Raw genomic sequence first — 22,741 nt, 5'->3', positions numbered from 1 at the left:
TTTCTTTCCATCCTTTCCAGCCTTCTATCCTGTTATCCTCCTCCAGCCTTCTTACTTTGTCCTTGCTTCCATCCCTCCTTTTATTGTTCCCTCCATCTCATTCTTTCCTACCATCCTTCTTGCTTCTACCTTCCTTATTTCTCTTTCGCTTTATCAACTTTGTCTTTGTTTCAATTCTCCTTCCCAGGCGCCTTCCTTTCTCTACCTTGACTACTTTTCTTCTATCCTTGCTTCCTTCCCTGACTCCCATCTTCTTTCCTATTTAACTTCCTTCCTCTTTCCTTTATTACCTCTAACTTTGTTGGTTTCCTTCCTTATTCCACGTTTCCTCTCTCCTACATTCATTTCTACTTTCTTTTAGTGCGTGATTCATTGCAAAAAAAGTGTCTCCTCATTTTTACGCGAGTATTAAAAGCATGGTGGCTGTGAGGGGAGAGAAAAGTGGGATCGGAGCAGTGACGTGATCTTGTACTGGAAAGAGGAGGAGGGGGAAGAGGAGGAGAAAAAAGCGGACGGCTGGACTCCATTAAGACTAAGCCTTCTGGAAAACTGTTTTGGAATACGCCACTACTTCTTCTAGGGCGACTCGTCGGGATTTTTTCCTTTATTTTTGGACAGTCTTCCCCTCCCCAGAACTCATCCTGTATGTTATAAAGAAGGACAAAGCAGTTTTGTATCGTGTCGTCGAGCGTTTGAGTGTCTTTTTTGTGAAGGTGAGTGTTTTATGCAGTTGACTTTAGCCGTGTAATGCCGCTTTTTAAACCTTAGCTTTTAGCTGTTAGCATCCAACTTTCCGAGAAGCTCATTTCAGCCATTTCGCTGCTGTTTTAAATAGTTATTATGCGCTTGAGATGTCGTAGCAGGCTTACACAATGAAGCATGTCCGCCGTCATGTGCGGTGTGCAATGTGAGACCGTTACTTTACAACAGGTGAATCACTCCCGCAGGTAACAACCTTCTGCCAAAGAGTTCGGGGTCCCACACTGGGACCCACCCCCTAAAACCCGGGCGAGAAGCTCCTTTTTCGGCCACGTTTAGCCCGGCGTAGCCCACCTACCCCCTCTCCTGGACTAGACCGGTTGGTTTCGAAAAGTGACAGATTGCCTCATACTTTTTTTTTCCCCCAAAAAAGGGCGCGTCTCAGTCCACAATAATTTCGGAAACTCGTGCTTTAAAAACTATAGTTGTTCATTTATTGTTAATCTTAAAGCGTTTTCCCCTGGTTTAGTTCCACCTAGCATAAAGGCAAATGAAAACAAAATTACGAGTGCAAAATGATTTGATCCTGTTTGGTTATTGTACTCTAATAAATTAAAAAAAAAACTGTTTTGGCATCAAGTTACAAATATAAGGCTTGTTAGTAGCATTCTTGTAGAATTTTACCATTTCAAACAAAGCATAAACAGTAAAGTACATAATTGTCTTCACCAAATAAAATGCTGAACCCCCTCACCCCCAAAAAAGTTTTACTATTTCCAATGCATTTCATCAAATGGTGGCTTATGTCTAAATGAAACACCTCAACTCACTTCAATATACATTCTTGGGACCAAAGTGCCACAAGCAATGGGAGTTCCAAAAAAAATCTATGGATTCCAACAAAATGTGTGTTTTGGGGGGACTCTATTTGTTTTTGCGCGTGCAGGTCTCATGCCTCTGTCAAGGCACACTTTGACCTCTGTGTTTTATGTTTGGTCATTCTTGAACTCTTGCAGACTTTCGCGATCAACCCATGGCCCTCCATTTTTCTTGAATTTAACACGCTCGTCGAAATTGAACACCTGAGTTGATATTTGCTTGTTGGAGTCACTTCACCTTTAATCCAAATGTTTTTTCCTTTTAGTCATGTGTAGTCTCTTATTGTAGTCTCTTTTTTTGGGGGGACAGGAATGGCGCTGGACGGGATCCGGATGCCTGATGGCTGCTACGCCGACGGGACGTGGGAGCTGCAGATGCACGTCACTGACCTCCACCGGGATGTGTCGCTGAGGGTCACCGGCGAGATCCACATCGGCGGTGTCATGCTCAAACTGGTGGAGAAATTAGGTGAGTCATAAAAACGCTCAAGCGCTGTAATGCAGATTAATTTGTAACATGTTTGTTAAAAATAATATCAAAAGAGGAACTTATAAAAAATGATCCCCAAAAATCTTTGGCTTAAGCTGTAAAGAAAGGATGCAGTTGTGCAAGAGTGCTGCCACTTGAACAGTGGCATGTTTCACAAGGGCCACAGAGAAAAAAAGCTGTGATATTTTTTTTTGGGTGTGGGGGGTGTCAGTGTGTCGTGTGTGGAAGGCTGCCTGCCTGTCGAATGCCCGACATTCCTGCAAGGCTGCAGAAGACTTGTAGTCCCAGCCCACACTCCCGCTTTTAGCTCGCCTGTCCCGGGCCGCCTCATGATTGAGGCCTTTGTTCACTGTGCTCGTCTTTAGCTGGTCCTTGTGGAGCTTGTTTTGGAGCTAGTGATTTTTTTTTCTTCCCCCCATCTTTCATTGTTGCTGTATTAGTATGCTTCACATTGCTGCATCATTTTTTTCCTGTTTATAATCTCCTTCTGGATAAAAATGAGTTACTCCATATTGAGAAGTAAATACAGGTGACACTCTCATCCATTGTTGTAGTTTGATACCCCTCAATCTCTTTTTTCCTGCATCACTCCCTTTTCTCAGTGCCCTTAATCTCCTTTTGGATAAAACAAGTCTCCTTATCCTGAGAATAACAGAAAGCATTCTCATCCAATTAAACTCTTCAGTATGCGGCGCACCATTTTCTCACCGTTCAATCTTCTCTCGGATAAAAGTCGGCTCCCTCCCTATGCGGGGAAGGCGAACCTCGTTCGTCGTGTCCCATTTATTTATAAACCTAATCGCCCGATGTTGTTAACATTCACATCCACATGTCATACATGCCGGGCGCATTCAGGCGGCAATGTGGCGACAATGGCAGCTGTCCTTATAAAATGCGTTTCTCAAGCACACGTGCTAGCACACGTGAGCGCCCGCTACATTGGATGGCCTTCGATAATGGATTAAATAGACAAATGCCAGAAAGGCACTCAGCTATTGATCACAGCTCCCTTATTCAAAGCCATCTTCTCGTAATGCTCCCCCCCCCCCCCCTTGTCTTCTCCAGCCTTCCATTTTTATGTAAACTTCTGCTACCGAAAGCTGTATCAGCTGTGTACAGTAGATTCACAGTCTTGCAGCTGACTGGAGAGTGCGTGACGAATGGGTGGTGGGGGGGTGACGCATGAAGTAACAATGGGGAGGGGTCGAAGCGAGGACCTCGTCCGCCACGCTACTACTAGAATTCCATAAAAGTCTTGGATGCAGTAGGAAATGACTTCCAGGGTCTGGCATGTTGTTTCCTCTGTTGCTGCCGTCACTGCTGCATACTCAGCTCCCTCCCTCGAAATACCCCCCCCCGCCCCCCCTTTACTACTTTTTCCAACCCTGACTATATATCATCTTGTGTGGATGGACAATTAGTTGAGGTCCTTGAGTTTAGATTCCCAGCCTGCGTTTATGTTCTCGCGAAGGAGAGCCTCGAAAAATCAAACCTAAAGCGATGTCATCAATCTTGGCATCTGTTTCTTTTCAAACACAACTATGACAAGAATCCCACGTGCGCTCCAAAAGTGTCAGCAAGCTAAAAAAAGCAAGCCGGCTCCTGAATCAGAATCCCGACTGCCCAAAAAGGCAACGAGCGGCGTTCGCCCCGCTTGGGTTCTTGTTTATTTTGCTCATCCACACATCTCTTAATCTTCCCGTCGACCCGCTCGGACGGAGGGAGACGACTTCTTCTAAATTCGGTGTCCTGCTAGGAACTGTGTCAATTTTTCTTATGCGGTTTTCAACAATCGGAGTGCAAGTTTTGCCAGGAAACAGATGCGATATACCACAGGATGTCAAACTTCCTCTGGGCTTTTTATACGCACCTTCATTTTGCCCTTTGCAGCTTGCCCAATTCCTGCTGTTCTGTCACTTTTTAATTTTTTAATTTTAGCGCTAGACCGTTAGCTTCGAAACACTAAAATCGAACCTCGATGACTTCGCCCAACGGTGACATCATTTTCTCCTAGCGACGGCGCTAGCAAGGATCTGGCTTTTATGAATCGAAAAGCGGCTCTGGGATGGTCCTGCTCCCTAATCTCCTTGACAGGAAGTAGTTAGCCTAAATAGCGTTCCTGCCCAGGCCAGCACTTTCCTGTTACATTCGCGAGATGCCGCGGGCAGTGATTGTGCCGTTCTCTGCTCGTATGCTGACTGTAGACAACCGCCGGCGGACGATAAATCTACCACGACTGCAGCCAAATATCGTATGCCGCAGTTTTCCTTAGCATCATGATATCAAATTTAATTAATCAACTAATTGGCCAACTATGGTGATATTTACATTTTACTGCCCTGCTTTCTGTCACTGCCCTTTTCCTTCACTGGTTTATACGAGACAAAAAAAATCCAGCGCGAGGACATTTTAGAACCTCTGGCATTGTTGTCGTAACACCGCACACCTGCGTCTCGATTCAGTAAACCGATACGACACTTTTTTGTTAAGGTAAAAGAATGAACGTTTTTCCCATTGCGAAGGTGTTACCCGACGGCAATTTAATATTTTTCATTGTCGCATAGTGTACATGAAGTAAATGATTTGACTTCAAACCTGAAATCCTTTTTTTGAGCGGCCATTTTCTCCCTACTTCGAAAAAAAACCCGACGCCCGCCGTTAGAATAAAATCATCTTTCATCTTGCATATCTGCTCCATTGATCCGAGTCCCCTCTTAGCTTTCTTGGTAATGTTATTATTCCCCGAGCTCTCTAATTGTATCAAGCTGCATCAGGGTGATGTGAAGCACGAGAGCGTCCGATTGTTTTGCTCCCGTTTGGATGATGACACAAATGGACACAAACTACCTGTCTCTAAGGTTTACGCTAATAGCCGTCCGGCCCGCTAATGTATCACCGCTAGCGCGGCTGTACTTGAGTACTTATTGTCTAGCGCTGCCAGATTGCATTCTAAAATATTCCATGCAGGGATGAAACTTTTGCGGAGTCAACTGGACCAGTTTTGCCGCTTTTATGCAACGAGCTGGTCTTGTCTCTTTTCAATCAGCCACAGCCATCTTGTTTGCACGCGCTGTGCAGATGTTGTCATCGCCCGCCTTTATTGCGGCTTTTGCATTCGTGCTGACTATCTGCCGTTGATGTTATCTCGCGTGAAGGCGTGAAACGGAGGTCGTCTGTTAAGGCCTCATGTTTCAAATGCCAATCACCGTTGCCCCCTTTCCAAACGAGATGGATGATTTAGGCAAACAAACCCGCAGATGTGTCTATGTTGTGTATGGAAACAAAGTTGTGCTCTAGCGGCGTCAAACTGGAGTCCCCGTAGAAATGTTCTGGCGCTGAACTTTGCCCTCACGGCCAGACCAGCCACCTCCCCCACAACTAGCGTACCTTTGGAAACGCATCAGAGCCAATAATAGATTACACTGTTTGTTTGTTTGTGTGTGTTTTTGTGTGTACGTGCAAACACGTGTGTCGACTCTTATCTCAATGTCACGAGTCTTGTGATTTACTTGCCGACTCAGCTGACTCGTTTTGACTCTCAGTTGAACCACACTAGCTATCTATTATCGACTAGCATTATGCTAAAATGACTTAATTACATCATGAAATAAATTTGAACTGGCCTGCTCAGCCACTTATTAGCACGACTCCTCTTATTGATCCACGTTCATTTTTCATGTCCTTTTAGTTTTCTCCTCCATCCATCTCCATTGGATGGCCTCCGTTAGCATTGATGCTAGCTAGCACCAACATTCCACGGATTCTCCTTGCTAAGCAATGTCACAGACCGCCGTAGCAAGGCAAGCAATCCTGGTCGGAAAGTGTTGCATAAAAACAAATCACTTCACCATAATTTATGGATTAATTTAGCTCGTTAAAGCGGGGCCACGAAAAAAACACGCCGTCGTCTAATGCATTTAATGGACGCATCAGAACGCAGCACACACATTCAATCTTTCCCATCCTGCAGAGGTCATCAAACAGCGCCTCCCCGTTTTTTTGCTCGCCCTACCCTTGTCGTTCAAGACACAAACCCATCACTCCAATGAGGGGCTCGCCGGTCCACGTTTAATGCAACCAATTACTTAGTCCCCCCCTTAGCCAGCGCCCCCCCCCCCCCCCCCCACCTCTGCCGCATTACGTCAGGTTTCAAAAGCTATATTTTTAGCTTGGATATGCCATCGGGCCTCACCGTTCACTGCGTGTGGATTAAGTTACCGCCTTGGTGCGGAAAGAACCCGTCCAACGACCCCCCACTATGCGTCGGTTTTTACCCTGTTGAGTAGCCTGACTACACGAGAGTTCAGATTTCCTGATTTCTATAGAATTTGGTCTGCGGTGAAAAGTCAGTGGACATAGCCTTGCCGTCAGACACTAGAAATTACATGTTTGGGATATAAAAAAAAAAAATCTTACAAAAATACATTGGACTATTTTCAGTTTTCCCTCCCAACTTGTATCTTGATTAGTTACCTTTTTTGTTGCTATAGTGCTGAGACAGCGTTTTGTGGAGCCATCATTTTTCCACCATGTGATTGGCGGTTATACAGAACAGCAACATAGAATTAGGACGCAAAGCTGCTCGTGCAATTTTCCACCTCTGGAGGCAGTGTCGGATGCCTAACGGGATTTAGCTGTGAATTTTAATACCGTAATGCAATGCCGTTTTCCAACGTGTTGTTTTTTTCTATTAATGTCAGTCCTCATTTTCGGTGTCGTGGTGGAAAGCAATGAACACAGCTGAGACAACAGGAAGTGGCGGTGACAGCGAGACCCCCCCCCTTTCCCCCCTCCCTCAAAGAAAGCTTTGGAATGTTTTCACTCCGCTACCAAGTGTTTGCAGCGTAAACGATGCGGAAGCAACTGTGCCTCGCAAACAACATCCTCGCCCACTCGGGGCCCCCCACATCAATGACATCTGTATTGAGACCCTGGTGGCCATTTTCTTGTTGAACTTTCTTCTCAGCCCTAATCACCTTTTGTAATCTCTTCCTCGACCCGGTTTGCCGTGCCCGGCATCACAGCGGTCTTGTTTCCTGATTGAAAGAGGCCAATCTGTTGCTCCCCCCCGCCCCCCCCTTAATCCTTCTCATTCAGCCCCTTTAAGATGCGATCTGCAGGAGGGCGTCAACAGTTCATACGGAGGCTTTCGGTTTCCATGGCGTCCAGTGACTCTCAAGATCGGCCTAATATTTTCCCCTTTTTAGAAGGCAATGAGTCAGTCGGAAAAAAACGACACGAGCTGTCAATGAGAGCTTTTCGCTTTGTCCTTGTGCTTCATGTTAATGTGACATTTGGTGCCACTTTTGGGCACATTTCTGGAGCCTTGAAGAAGCAACTCTGGAGCGCCGAGCAACTGCATAAATAGTTCCTCCGTCGTGCCACATTTTGAGCCATTACTAATAAATAAGACGTTGCCCCATTATTTATTGTAATTACAATAATTTCATTGCCTCACACGGTTGTTTTGATCTTTGTTTATTCGGATGTATTGTTTTGCAGCTCCATTCAGCTGAGAAGATGCACACGCCATCTCAACCGCGTAGCTCGGCTAAAATAATAAAAGGGTGATTTAATGAACGGACGTCTGCATCCGAGCAGTGACTCAGCTAGTAAAGGGAAAGACCCGCAGGGAGACTGTCTATGGGCTGGTCAGTCTCCATAGACGACGTGGGCGGAGGAAATGAGACACCGTTCCTTGAATAACGATCTGGTATCGACGTCACTACTCCAGGCGGAATCTGAAATTATAATTATCGAGTTGTTATGATCAGTTCTCTGCGCATTAGCCGAGAGAACCTCCAGCGCCAAAACGACGACTTTGAACTCCTTCCAAATCCCCGAGGTCCTCACCTTCCTCACACGGTAAACAATGAGAGCAGGGCTATGATGTCATCATCTTGTCGAATGGATGTCGTACAACAGCCCGAAAGCAAAGCTGCCTTTCGGTTTGGGTGGCTTGCTACAAAGCGACAGGTGCGAACCCGATACCCTCTCCTTCCCTTTCACTTGGACTTAACAAATACGCTTTGGAAGACCCCATATATGATCTTCTACCCAGAAGGGACTTTGGTTGACACGTTGGACCAATGCCAGTAGTGCCACTGGATGAAAGGAATGTTGTTTTTAATGGCTTATCTATTCGTTGTTTTCATGCTAACGTTTAACTCCCACCCGCCAGATGTGAAGAAGGACTGGTCGGACCATGCGCTGTGGTGGGAGAAGAAGAAGACCTGGTTGCTGAAGACCCACTGGACGCTGGACAAGTACGGCATCCAGGCTGACGCCCGGCTGCTTTTCACGCCGCAGCACAAGCTCCTGCGCCTGCAGCTGCCCAACATGAAGCACATGAAGGTCAAAGTCAACTTCTCCGACCGTGTCTTCAAAGCCGTCTCGGACATCTGCAAGACCTTCAGTAAGTTCTTTTTCTTTTATTATTGTCAAAAAAATTTCATCGTTCTGCAATTCCGCCACTCGTGTTTACCCAACATGCCCAGTCGGCTCTGCCAACTGGTTCTCTCGACTCATGTTCTTGGAACCCGGGCTCCATTTTGTCTTGTGCTTCTATTTGGTAAACACACATTATCATTTTTGGCTTGGAGCACAGCAAATAAAAATGATGCAATATTCAACGCTTGCTCACTGGAACACGAGGCTGATAAGAGGGTGGAGGGTATCACGCTTGGGTGTCTGGAGAGCTTCTCAAACATGCTGCACACCTGTCGTGTCCTTCTTACTGGACAGCGTTAAAGAGGCAGGCAGGATCGTGTGGCGGCGTTTTTGCTTTTACTGGCCTTCTCTTTGGAATTTGCCGGAATGGCGCCTTTTATTTCATCAGACAGCTCCTCTAGGCTATGGCACAAAAAAAATGATATTTTTATGCAGTGTAGCGATACCGCCCCGGTCTGGAATGTGTCTGCAATATTTCTATTTTAGCCGTATAAAAATTCAGGAGAAATTGTTTTTGGCAGACTTGCTGCATGCCGAGTCGACGCAAGATCTGGCTGTCAAGATTCGGCGGCACTTGATACGCGGCTTGCGTAATGTGCAAGTCAAAAATATTCAAACATTCCGACACATGAGCTCGTCATCATACTTATTATTATTATTTATTGAAAAGATCTCAAAAACAGCTTAACTTAAAAAAAATCTCCAATTCTCCAATGTTAGTTTCACTTCCAGTTATCTTATCACCACACAAAGGCTTCCATTCATAAGTCGGAAGTCCAAAGAACACTCCCATCGTAAAAACAGAAACGGCTTTTCCCTTTGACCAAAACACAGTTTGACCTTTTTCCATCCGGCGCGTGGATGCCAAGTCACAAGACGGTAACGCTTCGGGACTTTTGCTGGCTCTTTGAGACATTCGAGATTAGACGCCAGTCCGCAACGGTATTTGTTTTCCACAAAAAGCGCCCATCTGCCACTAATTAGAAGCATCTCCTCGCCCATTTGCCCAGTCAGACTCGGGCTCGTCTTGTCTAGACATCCCCGATTAACTTCAGTCACCTTTCTTGCGTTATAAACAGAGCGCCATTGTTTACCTCCTCATGATAGAGTCTTCACAAGCGCATGACCTGAGCTGCCAGTCCAAAGGTGCAGCAAATAAAAAAAAAAAAAGCTGAGTTCTACCACTGAATGTAAACAAGAATCAGGTTGCTCCACTTAAGTGCCCCAGGAGCAACTTTAGCTAGCATCGGTGCCAAATCCAAATCGTAGGAGCTTACCATGTGGGCACCCCCCTGCTTTAGTGTTTGGTGGTCCGGCACAATCACAGCTCATTTTAGTCCATTTAGGGTCCTTGTTATTTTTATTTTTTTTTTAAATCTGGGCTCGTGCTCTCGCGCTATAAATTTAGAACGTGACGGTGTCGTGATTGGCCTTAGTCACTGCAGTGAATCATGTGTTCCAGAGAGCAAACATCTCCAGCATGGCTTCTTATTTATTTATTTTTTCATCGCTGGATCTCAGTCAAGCCCTCAACTTTGGCTGCCGGCCTGCTCGCTGCCACAAGTCTGCAGGATGGAAGATTGACTCTCCTACTGGAGGTGTCAATTCCGCTAATGGACTTTGATTTTTTTTTTTTTTTTTTTTTGTCAGCATCAACACTCGAGGCCGCAAGTATGTGGCGAGTGTCGGTAAACTTTTTCCCACCAGCTTGTGAAATATTCTGAACCTATAATTCAAAATACGCTTACCCAGTTCGTCAGCAATAAATTAGGAACCTACTAGCGGGGGAACAGTTAGGCTCGTGTATCTCTATTGTTCCTCTGCCAGGTAAATTCTGCTGATGTTTTGTTTGTCTGAATTTTCCCAGCAACAAAAACCCTCAGGGTCCCCCCCACCATTGTGTCAGTATGTATTTATCAGCTGGTTTGTGGTAAATTTAAAAAAGGTGATTGCAATAACTTCACCCCCCCCCATTGTCCTTCAGTAGTGAGTAAAAACGCCACGTGTCTCTCACAACGTACGCACAGTTGTGTGTGCGCTTGTGTCGGAGCCCAACCCGGTGGGCCTGAAGATCGGCAGCACGCCTGCAGCTCACATGGCTGTATAAGGGCAGAGGGATTGAAGCTGGAGGAGAGGAGAAGGAGAGCGAGTGAGAGTGAGCGAACTCCCATCTGGTAGTTTTTAATACCTTGGAATGCTTTTGCTTTAGTTACACAAAGCAAACAAGGAGATTTCTTGCTACCATTTTCTCCCTCTGCTCACGCTTCCCTAAACAGACTCTTCAGTCACACACGCCGCCATCCGTTATCTGAGTTCCACAAACTTCTCGCTGTGGAACCACCAAAATTGTGTCAAAGCAATTTAGAGTTAGCTTCTTGTGTTTGCAAAAAGGATGAGATGATGAGAAGATAAATCAAAATTGGACAGGGCATGTTTTCCCCCCCGCCCCCGAGTCTACCATCTTGTGATATGTCTCCCTATGCGCACTGATGCTTCTGGCCTCCAAGACCCGAGGAGGAGGCCCCGGGTCAAGAGTGGAAAAAAAAACGACTCTGGTTTAGTCATTATATCAATTTGTGAAGTCTTCCAAGCGCACACACAAGATATGTTTAAAGTTGTGGCGTTCAGTAGCAACCCAATTGCACTTTTACACATGTGCGTGAGTTTGAGAAATGGTTGTCAAAAGTGTGTGTGTGGAGGGGGGGGGGGACGGTTGAGGTTGTCTGGCCTGTCTCACTCGGGGATTACACTCCAAGCAAAGATTTGTGGGGGCCTTGAGAAAAGGGATTTGCCGTTTTTCCAGCGGCTCATGTGCCACAGCTGTCTCTGGATTTCTTACCTTCTCTCCTCTCTTTGCCGTGCTCATTTTTTGATTTTTTTTTTTTTAATTAATCAAATTTTTATTCATGCCTGACTCAACTCTCTCCACAGATATCCGTCACCCGGAGGAGTTATCTCTACTGCGTAAGCCGCGTGATCCCAAAAAGAAGAAGAAAAAGTTGGAGGAAGCCGAAGAAGATGATCTGGAGTTAGAGGGTCCGCTCCTAACCCCTGGATCAGGTCGGTCACCCAGGAGATTTCCTTTGGAATCTCAGACGGCTCCCGTGATGCGTCCATTTTGAATTTCGCTCCACCAAAGATGCGCCGATCCAAATATACGAGCCCTACGTGGCCTCCGTGGCCCCGGTTTCCCTGGCGGGGAGGATGACGGATGCTTGAGATTCCACACATAGTTGGTCACGCTGCCATTTTAAACCCCCCGACTGTGCTGCGCAACACCAGCACCCCGCTTTAGCCTACTGAGTTACGACCCCGAGTGGGCGCCGGGGAAAGGGTCAGCGCCACTTTCACCGTCGAACCTCACTTAAGAGCACAAATCACGTGACCCGATTGAATATTTTCAAAATGGACGCCGGCGGCAACACCCAGTACATGGTTTTTTTTCCCCCTCGATGAGCAGATATATTCTTCCGTCCGACGGTGCCAAGGGTTCACTTAGCGACAAGAATTTTCCCGCCCATCGGATCACATGCTATAGAGCGCGCCAAATTGCCCTGCGTTATTCCTTCCCGTGTGCGAGGGCTTGGCCGCTTAGCCCGGCTCGCCTGATCGGAATCACAATGAGGGAGGAAGCGATGCAATCACCTCCGAAGCCGACCGGGTTGTTACAGTAACGACCCCTCCCGCACACTTTGCGTAGCGTTGCGCAATACTGGAATGGATATTTTTTCCTTCGTGTCTTTCATTTTTTATTGGGAAAAGACAGAAAGGTTGCTCCCACCAATGTAATTATTTAATTTCTAAAAAGCTATGTGATGCAAATATGGTATTTTTCTCAACAACTTTATTTTAAAGAGAATTTTGCTTTCATACCCTCGCTACCCTCAATTAAGACTAATATTTAAACACATAAATAATATCCGAGCCGCCAGCGTACTGCAGGAGCCACCAATAACAGTGCTGAGGTTACATGACCAATTATTTCCACTCGGAGACCAAAGACCTCACCCTTCTATCTTCTAAATGTAGCGTTTCGAAAATGCCTCGTGCCAAGAACATTAAACAACGTAGGAGTCAACTTTAAGCAAGTGTGTCCAAAGTTGACACTTGGAACTGTCGCAAGGCCTCGCCGGACCTTCCATACCTACTCGCCTCTAAAAAAAAAAAAAAATAACCATCTCATATTATTTTTCCTTTCACCTCTGTTTCCTCCCCTCCTTAAAAAAAATAGTCTCCTGAATATTCACCATGAACTTTTCCTCCACTGTCCTCTCTCCCTCTGCCTTTCTCTCTTCATCCTAGCCTCTGAGATAATATACATCGGCCCCGTCAAAGGTAAGCTCTCCCTTCTGTCCTCTCCTGTTCCTCCAGCACTGCTTCCTCACCAACGCCTTCCCCTTTCCATCATCACAGCTGTTGCGCGGAGATCACATGACATCCATAACCTTAGTAGGCCTCGCTGGCTCGTCTGTCAGCTGACAGCTCGGCCTCACTTTTCAATGCGCTAGTCGCGTTTTTAGAGGAACTTCTCGCCATTTTAAGGAGCGAGAACAGCCTTTTGGTGGTCTTGAGGAGTTGATGCATTTTGAAACGACTCGCGTATCAGAGTTTGTAAACAGGATGGCCGAGTTGTGTGTTTGTACACGCTCTCTACCCTTGGATTCCCCGTGGGAGTGATAGTCGGGCTCTCCCTGACCCGCTGAACTCGGGCATTAGCGCAAATCCACCAAGAAGTTCATGAATAACACCCTTCTCCGGCGAGGATGGGTGGCCCGCCCCTTCCAGCTTGCACCCTGTTCTCATGACCTTCGTTTGAAACCCATTTCCTGGTTTTAGAAGAGAGCCAGTAGTGTAGCATGTTGACATTTCAAGAAGGGGATCAAAAATGGCGGGGTAGCAATGTTTGGTCAGATACACGCACCTACTTGTCGAATATTAAGGTCGTTTTTTTGGCTCATATCCGCTTCCCCTTTTGTGCGGTGCCATTTTCTGCACGGAGTGCACTTCACTTTACTCACAAAAGGGGGTACATGCATAAAGTTAATCTGGCAACTTCCCAGCATGATTTTCCTCTTACTCACAAAAGCCGACTCTGAATCAGCCTTTTCCAAAAACAAGATGGCCGCCGGGCTTTTTGTTGTGTTGGGGAAGTTTATGATGTGCACCCCCTCTAAGTGAGTAAACCTGGAACATCTTGTGCATCGTGTGCATGCTGACCCACGTCAGTCCCGCCAGGACGCCATTGTTGAAGCCACTCATTTGCAATAAGTTTGAAAGTGGTCACCTTCAGTATTTGTCAATTGTGATACAAGCATGAAATTTGGTATGAATAGTAAAAAAGTGCTGGTCATCAAAAATTCTTAAAAGGCTTTTTTTTTCATGCTTGTATCACTAAATGAGCACTGTGCTGTTAGCCAGTCCATTAGCCAAGTTTCTAATGCAAGCCTCTGGTTGGACAACTTTCAGGAAGCATCTACTCCAGCCCGGGCTTGTACAGCAAGACCATGACGCCCACGTACGACTCACGAGACGGCAGCCCGCTCTCCCCCACGTCCGCCTGGTTCGGCGACAGCCCCCTGTCGGAGGGCAACCCCGGCATCCTCGCCGTCAGCCAACCTATCGCCTCCCCGGACATCCTGGTGAAACTCTACAAGCCGCAGTCTCTTCTGGACAAGGCCAAGATCAACCAGGGGTGAGGAGAACGTCCCCGCTTGATGTTTTGAGGCCTTTTACTACAAATGCAACCGCGCGTGTCCAGGTGGTTGGACTCGTCGAGGTCTCTGATGGAACAGGATGTCAAGGAGAACGAAGTGTTGCTGCTAAGGTTTAAATACCACAGTTTCTTTGACCTCAACCCGAAGGTAATTGTCCATAAAACACCGTCAACACATTTTATTTTTAGGATACCGCAATCATTGTCAATCCAGGTTGGTTGAACTTTGTCACCTCTCACTCCAGTATGACGCCATAAGGGTGAACCAGCTCTACGAGCAGTCCAAATGGGCCATCCTGTTGGAGGAAATCGAGTGCACGGAGGAGGAAATGATGATGTTTGCCGCGCTGCAGGTAAAAACTGCCTTGTCATGATGTCAGTAAATTCACACACGTCCAAATTTGGGCTTTTCCCCTCCTTTGCCACTGTTGGGGGGTCGTTAACATTTATTTTGGACTTGAGTTTAAAAAGAAAAATCTACTTTCTTAGGGCACCACCCTGTCCTCACTCTTGGGGTTAATTATAGAGCATCTTTAGCCCCCCCCCCGGAGAAGCCAATGCCCAGCGAGACACTGTTCTCGCTCATGTTATAATTAACCGGTTTCCCATTACTCCTCACTGGGCTCTTCGAACGCCTCCCCACTGTTTGATACTATTTTTCATCAAGGCTCGCATGAGCTCACCGAATTGGCTGAGGTTTCACGAGAGGGGAAGGTGGATACTAGAGGCTAAATAAAGAGCCCGCACTTCCCGCATTCAGTACCGGCTACCGTTGGCGGCACGGCACGTCCAGATGAGATAATCAGGTGTTAGAAAATAGACGCCAGACCTGTTTTGAACTTTGCAGCGTACAGGATGTCACCTCGACAGGCCTTGCAAATGTTTAATAGGTAGCGGGAGAAGAGTGATGAGCCCTTTGTTCCACATTAGCTAACCTTAACGATGGGTTTGTGCGCGTGCGTGTGTGTGTGTGTGTGTTTTTCACGGGTCAACAGCTGCTCATTCGAATAACACAAGCGGGTTGGCGTTAGAATTAGCGTTTGTCGTCAACTTGTGTTTAGTGTTGTCGTAGCTAACGTTGTCGCTTATCCTTTGACTTCTCACCTCCAGTTGTCCATATTTTTTCTGGGTTCACGCAAATGTGATGAAACTATTTTTTTTTTCTGGTCTCTCTCCCATCAGTACCACATCAACAAGCTGTCCATCATGTCGTCGGACAACCACATGAACAACAGCGAGAAGGAGGTGGACGAGGTGGACGCCGCCCTCTCCGACCTGGAGATCACGCTGGAAGGAGGCAAGACGTCCAATGCCCTGGTAGGGAACCACCCGCCAATTTGGATATTATACTTAGCATGACATCATAGTTTCACCTAGTTAATTGTTAGGACTCTCTTAGCTTTGGCTAACATTGATGTTTGGATTCGTACTTCCCCGTTTCTCCTCTTAGGGTGACATCACGTCTATTCCTGAGCTAGCGGACTACGTCAAAGTCTTCAAGTGAGTCCACAAACCGATACCACAAGACAGCGTGTTCATTCAGAAAACATTATCAAGCAAAGGGGGGGGGGGGGACGGTGCATTTTATCCCAAAAGCAGGAAGCAGGAAATGGCCTTAAATAACAGTAAGGCCTGTTTAAGATCCACATTGGGTTGTTTGCCAAAGGCCTTTCCGTTTAGCTTTGAACTTTAAGACTAAGCACATTTTAAAGCATAATTACTCAGTCTTTGGCTTTATGCCTTTGCTGACGGTCTTGAGATGGAAGGCGGTGGGGTTCTCATAAAACGATGTCTAGAAAAGTAAACTGTTATCTATGCGTGATGTGTTTTGCAGACCCAAAAAGCTGACGCTGAAGGGCTACAAGCAGTACTGGTGCACGTTCAAAGACATCACAATTTCCTGTTACAAGACTAAAGAGGAGTCGCACGGGACGCCTGCTCACCAAATGAACCTCAGAGGTGCAACAAGGAAACACTTTTCACTCACGTGCGTCTGTGCTATTTACTCCAGCTAACATTTGAACGGCCGCTGTCACCGTAGGTTGCGAGGTGACCCCAGATGTGAACATATCAGGTCAGAAATTCAACATCAAGCTGTTAATCCCCGTGGCGGACGGCATGAACGAGATCTGGCTGCGATGCGACACGGTGAGAAGTGGCACCATTTTGAGCTGGGCTCGCTTTTGGGCTCCGTGTCGGAACGAAGATATCCATATCCTCAGGAGAAGCAGTACGCCCACTGGATGGCCGCCTGCCGTTTGGCGTCCAAGGGCAAGACCATGGCGGACAGTTCCTACAACCTGGAGGTGCAGAACATCCTGTCCTTCCTCAAGATGCAGCACATGAACCCCGACCCGCAGTTCATCGAGCCCATCACCAGCGACATCAACCCCGAGTGCCTGGTGTCACCACGCTATCTGAAGAAGTACAAGAATAAGCAGGTGAGGAGGGAGGGGGGAAGGAGAAGGGGTCGGGGGGTTACAGTGACACACAAAAAGCAGTAACAGCCCATTCCGGAAACCAGTGAGTCTCTTAAAAGTCAGCAGTTTGTGGTCAGAGAGAGACACCAGACGGTTTACGTTGTGGCTGTGTGAATGTTTAGCGGGAGCTTGTTGACTTGTTGATGACTCCGCCGGGGGAGTGGGTCGCGACAAAGTGGCGTCTGATGCTTCCCAGATGGACGCCTCCTGGCATCGGCCTTGGCTTACCCCGAAACGCTCTCCCACTCAGACAAGGTTCCCTAGTACTGAGCTTTTTTTTTTTTTTAAGGGAGCACTGTAATAGTTTCAAACATAAGGAGTCAAAGTCGAAAAAAAATCTTCAGAAATTAATTACAATAATAAAGAATTTGTACATAGTTACTCTCATGCAGCTGTAATGAATTGCGGCTTTGCATGCAAGCTTCAGCTGTGTGTACGTGTGCATTGGGAACAGCTGAGTACACGTCCGCCATCAACGTGTTAGGAGACGGCTGAGGCGGCCGCCTTCGCTCAACTCGCTCCATTTGCTTTCCTTTCTGTAAGAACATGGAGTACAGTAAAGTCCCTTTACTCACAGTGACTCCTGGTAATACTGTGGGGGTCATAGAAGCAACCGGAAATGGGAGTAGTGAGCGGGAAAACTGCCTGGGAAAAGCCATGTCAGCTCCGATTTCCCCCCAAGCCCCCCCAGTTGCCTTCAAAGAGGACTTCCTGTTAGCAGAAAGTCCCAGCTGGGGTGCAGGAATTCCCCATCCAAAGGCCACACATGAGAAAACAACAACACCAGAACAATCAACTTCCGAGGTGTGTGTGGTTCCAAAAACAAATGGGCAGTAGATGACACGGGTGACACTTGGCCTACATCTCCCTCTTGTGGGTCAAAGAGGAATCGCAGCATTGAAATGTTCAATATTTTGTGGATGCGTTTTAACCCTAACATCCTTCAATCGGTTTGATTGTTCCTCCTCCGTTTCTCATCCCTTCTATCCTCCTTTTCCAGCAAGGCTTAATCAGGGATTTGGTAAGTTCATCCTGAGTGTGCATGTTTGATAACCTGACCTGGTAGTTAGTAGTCGCCTCCTCATGTAACCACATTTGAGTGTCAAATAGTAGCGAGCGTGCTAGTTTTTGGCGTCTAACACCCATCACTGTGTTGAAGGACCTCAGGCCACATTTTTAATGCACGACATCATCAGCATCATCATTGATTAATTCCACACGCTGTCGTCATCCGTTCACATCTAGTCGCCTTTTATTTGACCGGTAAATGCCGGAGGGGTGTAAAGCTCATCGGCATCTGGAGCACAACTTTACACCCCGGACCAGCTCCAAGGAAAGTGCCTAATCTATTATTAATTAGGACAAGGTTTCAAGCCTGGGTAGAGATTTTGAACTTGGGTTTGGAGTTTCAAGTCTAGGTGTGTCTACACGAGAGACAATGGTGGTGTACAAACACGGGTGTGCAGTCCATGCATGTAGAGTTGCACGGGTTGGATTTTCCTTCAGCTCCTCTGTCCAGCCTGGTTTCACTCCGTGTGGATCTCCATGACAGGTCGTCAAAACAAATATTTACTGTACGACCGTTTGTTTTTCCAGATCTCGGCCCGCATTCTTGAAGCCCACCAGAACGTGGCCCAGATGAGTTTGATCGAGGCCAAGATGCGCTTCATCCAAGCTTGGCAGTCGCTGCCAGAGTTCGGAATCACTCACTTCTTGGCCAAGTATGATTAGCTCGAGACTAGTAGATGTATAAACAGTCTCACATGTTTTTGCTGACACGTGGCTACTATCAGGTTCCAAGGCGGGAAGCGCGACGAGTTGATCGGCATCACCTACAATCGTTTAATCCGCATGGACGCCGGAACCGGGGACGCCATCAAGACCTGGCGCTTCAGCAACATGAAGCAGTGGAACGTCAACTGGGAGATCAAGATGGTAAGAAACACGTGTCAAGCCTGACATTCGACACCGATGTTAACATAAGTAGCATCAACGTGTCCTCCATTTTTGTTCTCTCCAGCTTGTTTTGTTTTTAATGCCCCCTGCAGGTGACTGTCGAATTTGCAGATGAGCCCAAGTTGTCGTTCATCTGCGCCGAGGTGGACTGTAAGGTGGTCCACGAGTTCATCGGGGGTTACATCTTCTTGTCCACGCGGGCCAAGGACCAGAACGAGACCCTGGACGACGACATGTTCTACAAGCTGACCAGCGGGTGGGTCTGACCACGCGTGGCGCCATCGGGACCACCCGCTTGCACACTACAGCACGCTCCATGGACTGTCACGCTCTTGGTTCCCACTAGTAAAGCCCGTGCGTGCTACATGCTAATGAATTTCAACCTTCATGGCACTAGTAGTGTGTACTTTTGTCGCATCTCGTCCCACTAAAAAGGACAAAGAGCGTACTAGTACATGGACCGTAGGATGGATATCAAATGAAGAGTATACAGTATCATATTTATTCAATGTCCTTCATATCCAGATAGAGTAAGCCGGTTGAGTTGAAACTGTCTTACCCGTAATGTTTTGGCACCACTGTATGACATTTTAGTGAAACAACAACTTGTTACTAAATGGGCAAAACGACCAGTGAGCCGCTTGCAAAGACGTTTGAGCATCTATTCCATTCCCTCCTTGCACACTGAAGGGTAAGTACTAACTTACTTTATCCTCATTAAAAAATTACTAGTACCCAATAGGAAATAAAATGGTAGTTGACAGGGTGCACTAGTAGCTCACCTACTAGTTTGTGTTTGCCGCCACTAAAAGGGTTCAGGAGGATGCCAGTTTGTCTGTGACCTCATTAGTAAGACCATTTAGCGTACTAGTAGAACAAGGACACACTAGCGGTACTCGTAGTACTCGATTGTCATCTAGTGCACCGTTTTGCCTCCCTAGTTGAAGTTCTACTAGTGCACTAGAATGTCATACAGTCGTAAAAAAATTTTTAGACACTCATTCTACTAGTGCTCGCTAGTCATTTCACTAGTGTGCTCAATTGTCTTATTAGCAAGGACAAAGAGTGTAATACTAGTGCATGGACAAATCTGTGCACTAGCCTCACTTCTCCCCCAGGTCCTATACCCCGCCAATTTCGTTAAGCACTTGGACATCATCGCATTGAATTTTGGGCCGATGTTACGCTAAAGATGGCGTCCACTTTGCATGAAGCATGATGTCAGGGGGCTGGGTGGCTTTTAATATCAAGCAAAATTATTATGAAATATTAATATTTGCATTATTTTAACACAAACGCTGTCACAAAACAGAGGTCTAAGTAATCCTCGTATTACCTCTACGTGTCTCTCACGGCCACAGTATTATTCTTGTTTTTGATGATGAATTCTATGAGAACACACCAGCAATGGCCCACAATCAATTATGCAAGCAAAATGAAGTATTATTTGTTTTGTAACTAATGTAAAAACACAGCTTTTATAGAATTGTACAGTTTTTTTTCTCTCTCTGCTTTGAGGGGTAAATATGTTTAGTGTGTGTGTGTGTGTGTGTGAGCGATGAATGTCATCACGTAAAGATGAAAATATCCTAAACTCACGGAAATACATATGTGTCTTTTACTCAAACACTACTTTTGCAGCTTTTTTTGTTGTCGTCCAAAAAGTGTTTAATGAAATATGAAGGAGTTGGCTTTGTGTTTTTTGTTGTCGTTTTTGTTTGCCATTCTCGTGTCAGGAACAACGGTGCATGTCTTCTTTTTTTTTGTTTTATTTTGTTGGGTTGTTTTTGACTGTAAAAGAAAAAAAACAAAAACATGCATTTATTTTAAAATAAATAAAAGTAATTTTTATTTAACGCCTCACGTTTTGGGGAATTCTTCTGCTTAAGGCATAGTACTTGAACATTTTTATAAAAAATTCATAAACATTCAGACTGTTCAAAAATTTGAAAAATCCTTTAATTTTAATTTAATATATTCTAAAAATATTTACCTAATTTGCATTCAAGAAGCGTTTTTTATTTTATTTACAAAAATAGGACTTCTCTGTTTTTTTTAACATATCACAATTGTAGTAACTGTGTTTTTCCACCAGGGGGGAGTACAGTAACATGTATTTGATCAATTGTCCAGCGTCAGCCTTGTCTTTTAATTTGCAGGTTTGGATAAACGGGCCTGTTTTCATTGTAGTGGAGCAATGAGTGAGTAAGACTCTTTGGGTCACGCACTAGAACATATTTAACATTAATCATTTGAAATCTAAGTTACCCCGTGTCACATTTTCCGTTGCCGCTGTTCAATTTTTCAGGATCACCGTCAACTTTTGAAACGACCCCTGTTGATATTTAGTTTTAGCCAACAACACACCACCCTGAGCACTAACACCAAATATATCTCCTTTTGTCCGAGCCAAGCACTCGACATCATTACTCAGAGTCAGTTTGGTCACTGGAGAGCCACATCAAAACAAAAAGTCACTCGTTTCCATGGAAATCGATTCAACACGACGTCGGGCCAAGACGCTAACACCAAAATCATGTCGTGTGTCACATTGTTTTCATCTGATGTCTTGTGGGATAACAAAAAGCCTTTTGGTCAATAATTTGTCCAACCTGATGTCATGTGTAAACAAAACCATTACAAATGGAGTTTTTTTAGACTCCAACGTGTCAGGAGCTTGCTCAACCTGGTTTAGCCGCACAGTTGAGGACTGTTCTAGTAAATTTACTTCAAATAATGCAAAATTCCAAAGCGACTGATGGCTCGGCACATGTGAAGCATTACTAGCGGCTGGCTCGGCACTTATACATGATGGATGGCTGCTATCAGCTTTAAATCTGTTCAAATCGCTGTCTCGACCGTTCTTAAGCTACAATTCAAATCGGCCGTCAGGAGGAACGAAACGTCTTAAGAACAAACTGCTCTATTTTTGTTTTTCCACAAAAGCCTTAAAAGGTCACATGAGTCATTTTAATGATCTGTTAACTCATTCACTGTCAATCCGATTCAAATATAGCAGTGAATGTGTTCAATTCATTTCTGTGGTGAATTGAATAATGAATCTTTTGGAAGAGTCGAATCTTCTATTTGGTAGTTTCCGTCATTTTGTAGTTGTAAAACTTTTAGATGGGACAGTAGGAACCTATACCCCCCCCATTTTAAGTGCTATTAGTTCTCCAAGTGTATTAGGGAGGTCCATGTTTACCCTATTCACCATGGGGACCGGGACCCCCCCCCCCCCCCCCCCCCCCCATGCAGGCCGCACACATCCCAGGCCCATCTCCATGTGGCTGAGAGGATGTTTATGTTTTCCAGGATTTAGAGAGGAGGAGGGAAAGTGAAAAAGACAGAGATTCAAGCCAAGGGAAACGGCGTGCCAGGTAGGCCTCCGATAGCAGCGGCTCCTCCCGCCTCTTTTGGGAGCGCTTTTCATGACGGAGTGCCAACTGATGAGAATCCAGGAGGAGGGCAATTAACCTCTTAAACTCTCGAGTTCTTTGGTGGCTTCTTTCATCACTCGCTCGTTTTAGGCGGACAAACTTCTTTGAATCTGTTTTCTATGGAACCACATGAGGTTTGATACATTTTGCATCTTTCATCTTGTCAGACTAACGGAATGTATTTAACCAAAGAATGTGACTAGGACACCTGGAAACTGTTTTAAGTGGAAGACATTTTTCAGGTCGTCATGAAGTTGTATTAGTCTGGACTCGGTGGAGCATGAGGCAGCCGAAATTCCTTAAGTCACCCACACACACATTTGCGGTATACCCCACTAGGAAACAGTGACTCATTACTCTCAGCAGGTTTACTCATGTCGGTGCAATTTCACTTCTGCCTTTTTTTTAGAGTTTCCACAACTGTCTTGGTGTTGTCCTTCCCGACGGGCCTCCCTCGCAGAAACACCTCCCTAAAATCTCTCATCCGTATTTACCAAATTTGTTGAAATCAAAGGTGATGATGGTCGCAAAGTAAGCATACAAAACCTCAGCGAGAGAGAGAGAGAGAGGCAAACATTTTTGGTCCCCCTGGATTCTCCGAACGAACCGTTTCCACATGCTGCCGCAGATGGCCG

At 45.9% G+C, this 22,741-nt stretch overlaps 1 protein-coding gene across 5 annotated transcripts; it reads left to right on the top strand.

The window, feature by feature from the left end:
* Window positions 1-68: 68 nt before the first annotated feature.
* Window positions 69-20,522, top strand: fermt2 (FERM domain containing kindlin 2). Of its 5 annotated transcripts, XM_049740180.2 has the most exons (17): window positions 69-713; window positions 1,888-2,046; window positions 8,249-8,482; window positions 11,449-11,577; window positions 12,820-12,852; window positions 13,984-14,209; window positions 14,276-14,378; window positions 14,476-14,583; window positions 15,413-15,547; window positions 15,681-15,730; window positions 16,065-16,189; window positions 16,272-16,378; window positions 16,453-16,671; window positions 17,711-17,731; window positions 18,307-18,431; window positions 18,504-18,645; window positions 18,759-20,522. In XM_049740180.2, exons 2-17 carry the CDS (start codon window positions 1,890-1,892, stop codon window positions 18,930-18,932), a joined length of 2,088 nt encoding a protein of 695 aa, XP_049596137.1. In that variant the 5' UTR covers window positions 69-713; window positions 1,888-1,889; the 3' UTR covers window positions 18,933-20,522. The 5 variants fall into 5 exon arrangements, with proteins under 5 accessions (XP_049596137.1, XP_049596140.1, XP_049596138.1 ...); XM_049740183.2 differs by lacking the exon at window positions 12,820-12,852 and having other exon boundaries at window positions 11,449-11,581; window positions 13,988-14,209; XM_049740181.2 differs by lacking the exon at window positions 17,711-17,731 and having other exon boundaries at window positions 72-713.
* The last annotated feature ends 2,219 nt before the right edge of the window (window positions 20,523-22,741 follow it).

This window comes from Syngnathus scovelli, chromosome 14, assembly GCF_024217435.2.
Source record: "Syngnathus scovelli strain Florida chromosome 14, RoL_Ssco_1.2, whole genome shotgun sequence".
Taxonomy (NCBI): Eukaryota; Metazoa; Chordata; class Actinopteri; order Syngnathiformes; family Syngnathidae; genus Syngnathus; species Syngnathus scovelli.
This window is presented reverse-complemented; position numbering and strand designations above follow the sequence as displayed.